The 13,018-nt window shown below is 32.0% G+C and overlaps 1 protein-coding gene across 1 annotated transcript; it reads left to right on the forward strand.

The window, feature by feature from the left end:
• Positions 1-922: 922 nt before the first annotated feature.
• Positions 923-12,653, forward strand: LOC127855670 (chymotrypsinogen A-like). Its single transcript, XM_052391423.1, has 9 exons — positions 923-1,013; positions 1,281-1,335; positions 6,980-7,071; positions 7,903-7,994; positions 9,761-9,934; positions 10,571-10,668; positions 11,406-11,545; positions 11,999-12,056; positions 12,258-12,653. The coding sequence occupies exons 2-9, from the start codon at positions 1,287-1,289 to the stop codon at positions 12,383-12,385; spliced, it is 831 nt and encodes a 276-aa protein (XP_052247383.1). The 5' UTR covers positions 923-1,013; positions 1,281-1,286; the 3' UTR covers positions 12,386-12,653.
• Positions 12,654-13,018: the final 365 nt, after the last annotated feature.

Below are 13,018 nucleotides of genomic sequence, written 5' to 3' on the forward strand. Positions count from 1 at the left end.
CCGCTACTTTTTATCTCATAGAGATAACTTTTGATCGTTCATAAACATCGACCACAATCAACGCCGTATATCTTTTTTAAAGATATTTCTTGTTTCAAGTAATGAAATATACCAGTCGAGATATTTTAATTAATATAAACTAATAATTGTAAAAAAGACGGTATTTTAGAACTTTTCTTCTTTCGTCAATAGCGGTTGACAGTCCCTTAAAAATAATCCTCGGATAAGGACATATTGCATTAACAGCTAACATTTTTTATGTGTTCCTGAAGTTAGTTATTACAGCAACATCGCAATTTCATTCACACATATGCAAAGCTCGTTATAACCTTAAATCGACTTGCATGGCACTAGATTTGATTCGCGCAACGTGGAAAAATCTGGTAATTGAGGATTTCTAGTAGGCTGGCTCGCGTGGGCATTGTTCCGTGGTGCGTGAAACATGTTGTTTCTATTAGTAAACAGAAAATATCATCGGAACATCTAGGTGACACTGAAGCATAGTCTAATCTGTTTCGAACAAGTTTAAGAAAATATTTTCGGACAATATGTGACACTATAACAGAGTCTAGTCTTTTTCGAACAAATAAAACTATTTAGGAATACACAAATGATATTGACGTTGAGTATGAGCATTTTATATTGTTATTATATTAAAGGTCAATGAGGACACATGTATTTTTTTCCATTTATAATAATGATCTTTTATTGACAAAAGCTGTTTGTTAAAACCTTGCTTATTTCCAATAATATGCCGTAACATTAATCTGCGTTTCTTTCAATCACTCTGCTGGGCATTATAAAAAGAATGTCAACGCTATTTAATGGTGTCTTTCGGTTCCTGTGCCAAAAGCAAGGAGTAAACTTGTTACTGGCCTGTGTTCTAATTATGGCCTATCGCTAAGACAAATTTGACGTAGTACACTATTTTATCTACAATGAATACTCTCTTCAAGACACATATGTCTTCCTATACCACCTGCCGATAGTAAATATCACAGCCTTTTAAACCGGTAAGATTTAACGAAATGTATTTAAGCTCTGATTTTAATCATTCATATTGACGGCTTTAATATATTTTCATAATCTCTCTCTTGGGGAGTGTTATTGAATTAATTATATATTTTAATTTATTGCAATAATTATTTAGTACGACTCTGTTTTAACATATTTTTTCTAATAGAAATGTGCTAACTATTTTTACGCTTTAAATATTTCTGCCACCAATAAATACATTTATGTTTTATGATCATAAGTTGGAATAAACGTTTTATTTTCAGAAAACCATGAAGCTTATTGTATTGCTTCTATGCGTGGTATTCGCAGCGTCACAGAGTAAGTATTCTCGCTTATAGTTTGTTTTGGACTTTTTTGTTTCATAACAATTGAACATGCATCAATACTATTTGATGTTCACATTAAGTGGAGCTATTTTACATTACATGGGATTTTCGAAATTGCAATCTTACCATTCTGCGACAAAAACACTGATCATACCATGTCAAACTCGTTCGTAATACTTTCTAACATGTGATAAGGCGACATGGTTTATAATCTATGACTAATGTTTTTAAGCAAAAGTAGACATTCGTGCAGCAATTTAAAAGTTGCGTTCCCGAAATAAAGTCTTCAATCTTCAATAGCATACTTCATCATGTTTATAAAAACCATACAATGTCGTATGCAAACTCTTAACTTAAATAAGTTGTATAGAAAGAAAACTGTGTTGTATATCAAACCACAACATTCTCTTTAATTATTAAGCGATGCACTGAAAATGTTCGTGAAACGAGATACAGCACATATTAAAAAAATATTGGCATTTAATCAAATAAAACAACTCATGAATGGTATTAAATGACAGAAGATATGTTTCCTTACGAAATGTATACACGTACAAGATTTATATTAATGACGTAATACTTATATTTCTAATTTTACCGGAATTTTATTTACTCGTCCCGATACGTTTAAAAATATGTTTGCCACGAATGAAGATTTAATCACAAAGAATAATGATTTTAGACCACTGAAATTTTAATAGTTAACATATTTTTCTTGATTGTAAAAGATCTAGTTTGTTTTCATGAGATTTCACAAAAAAACATTTGCAAGAAAATTTTTACTTAATCACAAACTGACATATAAACGCGAGTGCCGACGTCGTAGAAAGTCAATTGGCAAGATACCGAGAAGTTTCTGCTGAAGTTAATGTTAAAGGAACATTTGACTGAATGAAATACTAAAAGGCTATCTAAAAGAGAAGTTTAAAAAAATAAGTACACATAAATGAAACAAGAAGTGGTTAAATATTGCAAACCATCCTAAATCAATCGGAAAATCGTAAATATGTATCAAGGATGCTTGGTATTTTATGAACATGTTAATGTCCGGATGTTAATGTTATTTCTGATTGGCTTAACGTTTATTTATTCTCTTTTCATAATTAATGTTATCATTACATCATTACTATTTAAGAGACTGAACGACCGTTAACCAACGGAAGCTAAGGTCAAAGCTATATATTTGTTTTTCTTGTTTTGTTGCATTTAATCAGAAAGAAACAATTCGTTATTGGTGTTGTTGTGTTGGTGTTTTTATATTTACCGACTTCGTTATATACGCAAAACATTACATGCACGCTATATCGTAGAGCACATGTTCTGCATTGTTTTCTCATTTCTCAAATTATTTCAATAATTTCAAACGATATGCGCAAAAATTTTAAGTTTAATAACAGAATACTGTAACTTGACCCCTCTCTCGCCGCCCCATATCGCTAGGTAAATGCTCGCCGTCACAAAGTTAAACGATATTACAGCCCTTGACAGACGTCTGCAAGAAACAAGCGATTATTTATCTGTTTCAACTATTTTAAGTAATTTACGCCATTAATAAATATATTGAAAAAATCAAATACGACGTAAAAAAACAACATATAAACGAGTATGCACAAAAAAGCAAACAATGTTAGGAACATATGTATTGGAATGATGGCATATATGAAACAATTGGCAATACGATAATTTAATCAAAATCTCGTTCTTATTCACGTATTAAGGGATTTGTTAAAAGACGTTGGTATTTTTCTCATAAGATACGATTGATTAAACATCTTCAATGTTTTTTTAATAGACTTAACTAATTTTTATAGTAAGAAAAAAAGTTGAAACAACAAAAAAACTTCGCCGGTATTCGAACCCGTTTTGTCTTGATCTGTAAGCGGATGCGCTACAACTGTGCATAGCATTATCTTCCGAACCGAAACATAATATCTATAACAGAGGGGGTAATCAAGTGAAGTCAATATGGCAACATCCATGCCGAGGATATATTTCGCCGTTTTACATCCTTCATTGCTTTTGTTTAATTTTTAAATTTTCAAATGACGCTAAATTTCCAGCCATATCAGTAGATAGGTGATAAGCGTTTATTTCGTATTTAAATACGCTTCATATATCGCCTTTGATCCTCGCAAATTGTCTTAGTGAAAAGATCCCGTTAAGATATTTTGCAGAGATTAAATTCTATAGAGCGGATATTAACACGAAATAAACGCTAGTAGATTTCTTGCTGATTTAGTTGGAAAGTGAACGTCATTTGGAAAATACATACAAGTAATAAAGGGTATAAAACGGCGAAAAACCTGCCTTCGCATAGACGTCGCCATCTTGACTAGCACGTGATTAACCCCTCTGTATAGGAGACGTTATCTAGCTTTTGTCAATTAAAGAATAGTCCTACGAACGATATTTGTTTTATTTTCTAAGGACGTTTAATCACTCAAAATGGTTTACAAAAATTCACTATAGCTGGTGCTAGACAAGTTCTCAAAAGAAAATCTTCTAAAAAAGGTTTGTAAGACAAGTTAATTAGATAATTCAATGTTAATTATCTAACCTATTTCGTCTGGCAACATTCTACTACATCCTGGCATTTTTAACGCATTTTAAACCCTAACGACCGGACCGTCTTTTCGATTTGTGGTTAATAAGTCCATTGGTAATGGTCAAATTGTTTACTTCAAAAGACATCAAATTGTTCTTCTGAGGAGATTGCTAGTGAGGTTTCTGGTGTTATAAGATAATGTATTTTTTTCAGGTTTTATGATAACTTATTGAATTAAACTTATTCAGAACCGATTTCCGACGTCTTTCAGAATTATATATTGAACAAATAATTGTTTTACAACATATATTGGTCCATTTTAACTTCACAAGTTTGAAATGTAAGACGGTACAAATGTTAAAACAGTTTTATACAATAAATCCGATCTAGTTGTATGTTTGTGTTTACTATGAATTTATATATATACACATTGTAAAAGTCTTAATACAAGAATTCATCTTATTGCAAAAAATTTATATGCACAAATAACACGTATCATATTAACTATCTAGTAGGTTAAAAAAAGAATAACGTTGCTATTGTATAGATGTAATACATAAACTTAGAAACAAGAAAAATAGGCATATCACCCGTTTATTACATTGCATTTTTAGTTGTTCATATTTTGCAACTATGAATTATATTGGCTGGAGTTTATTGTATGAATATTTTACAACTTACCAATTAGGTATTTCATGATGAGTCGTCTGATTTTGGATTTCCCATGATAAAAGTAGACTGCTCCTAAGTCACGGAACATTTGCGATTTTGTTTGTTTGTTTACACATTAATATATACTTTTTAATTTCAAGGATCAATATAAGATTGCTAGGATTCATTTTTTTTCGAACAAATTCTAAGAACCATGTCCTGGAAAGAGAATGTAGGAATATTGACATTATTTATATTCAATACATTTGTTACATGTTGAAAAATTATTTGAATGTGCTCACAACCCCAGAAAGATGAGTTTAAGTTTGCTTATATTTATTACAAAATGTGCAGTTATTATCATCAACAATTTTCATTTTATATAGCAGATATTTAGTACCGAATATTGTATGTATTATTCTAGTATGCAACCATTGTATGTAAGTATCTCTGGTTATTTTTAAAACGAAGTTGTGCATATACTTCCAGTCAATACTTTTAAATATTCATTCCATTTTTGTTTTACTTGAAGGTTTTTCAGTATTTGCAATAAGAGTTTCATATACGAGTTTATTTTGTTTCTGGGTAAAAACTAAATTTAGGTAACACTTAATAAAAGCACTATCATTAGTTGTTGTTTTTACATATGCAAAACCTGAGTGTTTAATGAACTCTGCTACAAATCTTTTGAAACCTTCGTAAAATACAAAAATGAGTTTTTTACCTGTGCAAGCTTCAATTTCTTGCTTAGAATTTTCCAAAGGTACATAATATGTCTCTTATAAATCGTATGCCACGTTCATACATACTTTTTTCATAAATTCAATTATAACCAATCTTTAAGTTGTTGTTATAAAAAGTGGCATGTGAAGTATATCATCAGGTTTTCTTATTTTGATTTTGTTTATGTAGATTCTATAATACATAAGCACATCCTTTCAGAAAAAAAGTAAAATTTCAACAATTTTGTCGATATATGCATTTCCCATATATTTTTTTAACATTAAACAGTGAATACTCAAGTTGGTAACATTTTTCTTCACATGTTACTATTTTCGTTATCCATGTAAGCTTTATACTTTAATTAAATGAGTAAACGTCAATCAAATAGAGCCCTCCATCTTTATTAGATTTTATAAGTATATTATGCTTAATAGTTATATGTTCATTCCATATGAAGTTATTAAAACAAGTCTGTATTTGTTTCAATATACTTGATCCCGGGCTACGAAGAGAAATACATAAGTGTGTTAAAAGGGGAAGCAACACGGTTTTATGTATGATTATCATTCCAAATGGTGAAAGATATCTTCTTTTCCAAAATTATATTAAACTTTGTAAACTTTCTATTTTGTTTAGAGAATTTAACTCTGTTTTTTTTCTAAATCTTTATCAAATGTGATTCCTAACACTTAAAAATTTGTTGTGTCCCATTAAAATGTGTCTTAATTAAGTGTGTACTATATTTGTTTTGAACCTATCCATATCAGATTTGTTGTGTCGATGTTCATTTTCAATCCAGACTCTAAAGCAAAATTATGTAATAACTTCGAAACCGTATTAAGAGAGATATCAGAGCCATCTAACAAAAATGAGATGTCATCTGCAGATATAGTTATCTTGTGTTTAACATTTTCTATTTTTATGTTTTTGTAATTCGAATTAGACTAGCCAAAGTTGTTGCACTTGAAATGAAGATTGGGTCATCTTGATGGCATCGTCTTTCAATTCTTATCATATCTGATAGAAACCTATTGATCTCAATAGTTCTCATGGTGTAATATAAGAAACGACAGACCCGATTTCTGATGATAGTACCAAAATTAAAATGCAATGAGGTTTGTTAAAAAAAAATTAAAGGAGAGTGTATCGAAGGCCTTTTCAAAGTTTAATGTCATTAAAAGTCCAGGTATTTTGTTATCTTCTGTGTATTTTAAAATATCATATAGTAGTTTTTTGTTTTCTCCTATATATCTTCTTTTAATAAATCCAGTTTGCTCTTTGGAAATAAGTTTATTTATAACAGTTTTTAGTATGTTTGCAATAAAACTGTGGCTATCTTATAAAAAACATTTAAAAGTGTTCAATGTCTTTCTAAAAAAAATGTTGTGAATCTTTTTTTCTTGCCCACATAACGAGGTTATAATGCGTATGCATTCATAAAGTTCTTAATGGCAATACAAAATATCGATTCACTGGAAGTGAACACTTCTTCCTTGAAAAAATATCTTGAGAAGACATCCATAAATAAAAAAATATTCATAGACTTAATGATTGTTACGGAAATCAAAAAATATATAAGACACGAAATCGCATAAAACGTCACATACTAAATGATTTTTTTCAGAAAATGTAATTTATCTGGTTTTCCAAATGAGATTTCTAGGCAGGGAAAATGTCACCATGTAACGGTATACCTGTTGTATATACCGGTTTCTAGGCGGAGTTCCATGCGGCGTCTCTGTTGTCCAGCCTATCACCAAAAGACTCGTCGGCGGTCAGGTGGCCATTCCCGGCTCTTGGCCCTGGATGGTAACAATATCAAAACGGCAATCATCATCATCAAAATAATAGTCATCATCATCATCATTATCATCATCATCATCATCATCATCATCATCATCATCATCATCATCATCATTATCATCATCATCATCATGATCATCATCATCATCATCATCATCATCATCATCATCATCATCATCATCATCATCATCATCATCATCATCGTCATCGTCATCATCATCATCATCATCATCATCATCATCATCATCATCATCATCATCGTCAGCAGCAGCAGAAGCAGTAGAAGCATCGACAGCAGCAACAACATGATCTGTATCATCATCATCATAATCATCATCATATTTCATCATCAGCACAGCAGCAGCATTATCACCATTATCATCATCATCATCAGCAGCAGCAGCAGCATCTTCATTATCATTAGTATTATCATTATAATTATCATAAACATCAACAAAATAATCGATTATCATACTTATTATCATATTCATCACCCCAATCGTATTTGAGTCATAGTCACTTTTTACAGAATGTCATAATCCCCATTACCATCATCTTTATCATAATTGTCTTCTACCTTATCGTCTTATTCTTTATCGAATACATCGTCGCAAATGTCTGTTCTCCATTTCATATTCATTACAATCGTTATCATCAGTAACATGTTTGTTTGTCGTCATGATTACTATCACCATGTACTATCCTAGCTTCCTTCTCCTTACTACAATCATCGTCAAAATTCTATTATATAGGCGTGATTATTTCTGACTTTTAACACACTGAGAACAACATGTTATTGTTTTAAATCGAGCAGAATACGTATCCTCACCTCTTTAGGTATTAGTGACGGATTCGCTTGGCTACATTTATGGTTCCGGTTCAATAATTGACCAGCATGTAATACTGACCTCGGCACACATTTTCCACAGGTAAGCCCACAGATTTCCGAAGCAGGGACTACGGGACCATGCATTTAATAAAAGTTACTGCCTAAAGGAAATAAATCTTTGCAGTATATCAGAGTATTGCGATAACGATTATATTTGTATCTAATACAATACATTTAAAATTGACTGTATCAAGTCTAAAAGCTATATTGCATTTTTTATCTAGCGAAATATAATGAAGTCAAATATAGAAAGTAAAAAAACAACATTATTGCGTCATGATCTAACAAAAGTGTGTTTTTATTTTTCTCTGTTTGAAAACTACCAAAAAAAAATCCACATGCATTGACTAGGGGTATGTTTTCATATGGGATTTTAATGTGAGCCATGTATGCATTTGACCATTTCAAGATTCGTTCATAGGTTATTAAAAGATCGCATAAATCAAATAACGTCTCTAGAATAGTACATGGAAGTAAGTTTTATGTTCGTCTTAATTATTCGTATTTTTGCACTTTGACACAAATTTAATTTACAAAAATCAAGATGTTGTCACGTCATGACGTTTCCTTAATCATGAATTTCCTCCTTCTTAATGCACCTTTTGTATCCGATATGTTCATGATATTTAACGCAAAAATTTAAATGCATGAGTGCATAATGGAACCTTCAACTGTTTCGATTTCATAACCATAATTGATCCATTTAGTTGATTAAGATCAATGTGTATTAACTTTGAAGTTATGCCGACAGGTGAAGTTCAGACGTTCGTCTAATATTTGGCACAATAATTACTAGTATGTATCAGTATAAATGTATTTATAGTTTCTTCTATTAAACACAAATCACATTTGTATTGCAATACGAACATGAGTCAACCGTGTTGTATAAACAAAGCGCACACATGACAATCTAAGGATATTATTGTGGTGACGTGACAAAACAAAACTTAAACTGGTCAACAAAATAAGAAAGAAACGGAATATTTCTGTAAATAATTCAGAAACGGTCATTAATTAACAGATTGCACAAATACATCATATATTACGAAGAAGATTCATATCGTAATGGGACAACATATTCATTCAAAGTACATACAATCAGTAAAACAAGATAGTTGTAATATGGGAACGGAAAGTAACACATGGTAACTTCCCATTAACAACTTTGTTGTTTCTGGGTGTTACATACTAACGATGTCTTCAGTAAATATAATATAACACCGGTCAACATATCGATATCAATTAAGACACACATGTTTCGAAAATGCATTTAGTGTCTTTTGCTTGGTTTCTCAGTCAGCTTTGCACATTAGATTCACGCGATATTCATTTTTTTCAAACATATAAAACACATACGTTTGATAAATTTTGTAAAAGACAACTAAGTTGACAATTCAAAATAATCAATGCAACTCTACATACCTCTTTGTTGGCAAGTGTGGGCATACTTCGGAAAATAAAACAACATAATCCCTGCAAATTCACCGACTAACACTGGTAGTGATATATTAACATTAATATATCAACCAGGGTATATGTCGTTTTTGTAGTATTGGATGTGGTTGTTTACGAAAGTACCGTTTAAGATCATACTCTTAGAAACCGTCTAAGACAAATTTATAAATTGATGGTAAATTCCTATTTCTAAAACTATTATAAATCAATTTATGGACCATTTGTCACTTGCCATAACATTCTTGCGGATAGTAACATTATTTTCGCAATTGATAAGCTTTCAACAACCTAAATTTTCCGTTTTGTTATTATTAGTATTATTATTAAACTTCGAGTCATCCGTAACTTTAGAGTATTTGAGAATAGCCTCCACCGGTGGCGAATTTATGCCGGCGAACACAACATCAGCACTGTTGACCCGCATGAGAAGGCATATTACGTCAGAGGAGTGGAGAAACATCCGGGCTTCAACATCACAAGTCTTGAGAACGACATCGCTCTAATTATCACCGTGGACCCCATAGCGTAGGTGCCTGACGCTGTATGAGTTTAAACCTTACATCGTACAAGAATGATTTATCATGGTCCCATCTTTATGATCTTTGAAGTTCATGTATCCCAATGCCTTCCACAATCTAATGGTTTTAATGGCCTAACAGGATGTATAGTGTATCAATTTTAGAAACGTACAAATCTTTTTGGTCCTGAGATAAGTTCAAAACCAAACACATAATATTTGTTTGAGTGTGACTATAGGCAATATTGTAATACTCCTTTATTAAATATTGATTTCAGTTCATCTTTTAACATATCTCCACTCGAATAAACGACCAGAAAGGCAACAGCTACAATATTTTCGCAGCCGAAAAGTCAGCATGATACTCTAAATAACTTAATAACAGTCAATATAAGGAAGAGCAGGACAGCTGTTTTGAAACAAAACAAATAGGTAGCAACAGTATGAACGCAAAACAAACAACAGCATACATCGTATAATGGTCTATTTGATAATAAATACACACATTTAACAGGTTTTTGCCTGGTCAAACTTTTTGATAATTATCTATAAATGCGTTTGTATGGTTGTTTCTATTATTTTCATAGATACCATACTCACCTATACATCTAATTGATAACACATTGTGTTTTGCCTGCATGAAGGTGGAATGACGCCACTCGTCCGGTGTGCCTGCCAGACGCTATGCACGGTTTCCAGGTAGGAGAAAACTGCTACCTAGCAGGATGGGGAAGCACCAAATGTAAGATTTGTACCTCAAATTTTCAGATATTTTCAGATTAAAAACAGTCAAGTTTTTACTAATTAAAACGTTCATTTTGCGTTAAATAAATAATTAAGGTTTTCGTATCTCGCTAGGCGTAACACAATACTAACCTTTCTTTTTTTTAGTCTTAAAGTTATTTATACAGTAATTGAATATTGTGTTTTAAGTCCTCCCACTTATTATGATTCAGGTTTTTACATCATCACTAACTTACTCTCCAACGTTTCATGATGTCAACAAATAATTTCCGGAGAAAGCGTTTAGTCTCCGCATTGTCTGTCTAAGTCATATTTTCTCGTCAAGGGTAATTTTCGTAACTCCAGGCTTGAATTAATTATATGTTTTAACTTGTTCTTTCACTAATGGGTACACATACTTCTTCTCATTTATTTCGTATGTTTATGTATTTGTTTTTAACTGGTAGTCAATATTCGTTTACTTTGGAATTGTTAGCTTACCTTGCCTGTGTACTTGCCAGTTTCACAGAAACCTACAAGTATACTTGAGGACAGTGTGCCAGTTATAAGTTTGTTGACCAAGTTTATCACATGATCTTTTAGTTTATTATGTTCTTCACTAACTAGATCACCGTTTGTCTCTTCTAATTGATCATGTTCGTCTAATATTTCACTCACTAATTTGCTCATCGTTTGTTCAGCAACATATATCTTGTATAATTTTCCCCACATCTTTCATTAATATGCCCCCCTCAGACACTGGTAACGACGAGACGCTGAACCAGCTCATGATGCCCAAACTGGACGACAACATCTGCGCAAGCCATTGGAACGACTATCTTCCGGTGACAGAAATTTGCGCGGGCTACGAAAATCAGCAAAAGGACTTCTGTGTAGTATGTGTTCAAGAGAAAAAAAAACTTGTGCACATATTTATAATTAAGATGATATTCAGTCAAATTAACGAGGTTTTAAAAAACAAATAGATACTGGCTTCTAATAAGAAATGACATGGTTGCAGCATGATCATTATGAAAATCTGACACACACACATGCATACACGTGTATGACCAGTTCTGAAGCACCCGGTGAAATTGTTTGCATGATTAATTAAAAAATCTAAATTTTAAATTTCAAATGAATATTAATTTTTTAATCAAATGATATAAGCAATACAAACAATTCTGGCGAATAAACCTACCGGTAGAACGGTTTATATTAGAAGCACAACCCAAAATGAGGAAAAAACCAACAGTTATCAAGGAAAATGCCTTACAATAACACAACCTAAACACAGCAGTTTAATAACCAAAGGCTGGCCCAAAATGTAGTTTACTTCTCCAATGCAGGATGACGTTGGTGGTCCCCTTGTTTGCAAAAAATCCGACGGTGCCTGGTATGTGGAAGGTAGGTGTAGTTTAATAACTACGTTTTAATTGTGTAATCTTGACATTCAATACAATGATAACTGATAATTTTATGACATAAACGAGGGAATTAATATATAACACGATTCAAATATCTTGTGCTTATTGACCAGTAAGGTAAATGATTCTTTAAAGTCTTTTAAAGTTCCTTTAACCAAAGGCAGCTACTTTACATTGAAAGGTATCGCTTCTTCCGGCGGCGACTGCTCACAAACCTCTGACTCTCCAGGGGTTTTTGAGGATGTGACCCAGTACAAAGACTGGATCCTGAATGCAATGAGAGGTTCGGGATACCCCTACCAGTATTAAACGCAATGACTCAGACCAACCTCTCCATACAAACCCTTACTTGACAGGACTGTCGGTCTTACGAATGGCAATACATATTTTTGATTTTCATGTTGTTGTTTTTTCATTAATGCTTTTGAATTGACATGCTATTGTTTAATGAAAACCATGTTCGATTGGATTGCTTTCTATATAGTTTATAAGGACGAAATTGTGTTCACATTCACAAAGTGCCTTGGAATTGCAATTGTGTAATTTGCTGTTTACGATGCTTATAAAGATTTGTCTAAACCTGCAATTTGGTATCTTTGTCATTTTCAGTTTTGTTTCAAAATGCGTTGTAAGAATGTTCTGCTTTTCTTCTTTATCACATTTTTTATGTCTTGTAACTTACAATGAAGAATCGTGTCTGCACGTCCAGAGTATTTGTCTATATATGCGCAAATATTCTTATTTGGCAATGTTTTTATAACACTTTTTGACAATCTTTAATAGTCTGTTTTCAAATAAGCTTTTTTTTAATTGTCCATGTAAACGTTCATGATATTCAAAATTGCTACGCACATTTGTGTTTATATTTTTTTTATTTTTCAGAATTTCTTATTTCTAAAATTGTCCGATATTCTTTTTTTAAAGGTGTTTTTTTCCGGTTTT

This window comes from Dreissena polymorpha, chromosome 13 (genome assembly GCF_020536995.1).
Source record: "Dreissena polymorpha isolate Duluth1 chromosome 13, UMN_Dpol_1.0, whole genome shotgun sequence".
NCBI classification, from domain to species: Eukaryota; Metazoa; Mollusca; class Bivalvia; order Myida; family Dreissenidae; genus Dreissena; species Dreissena polymorpha.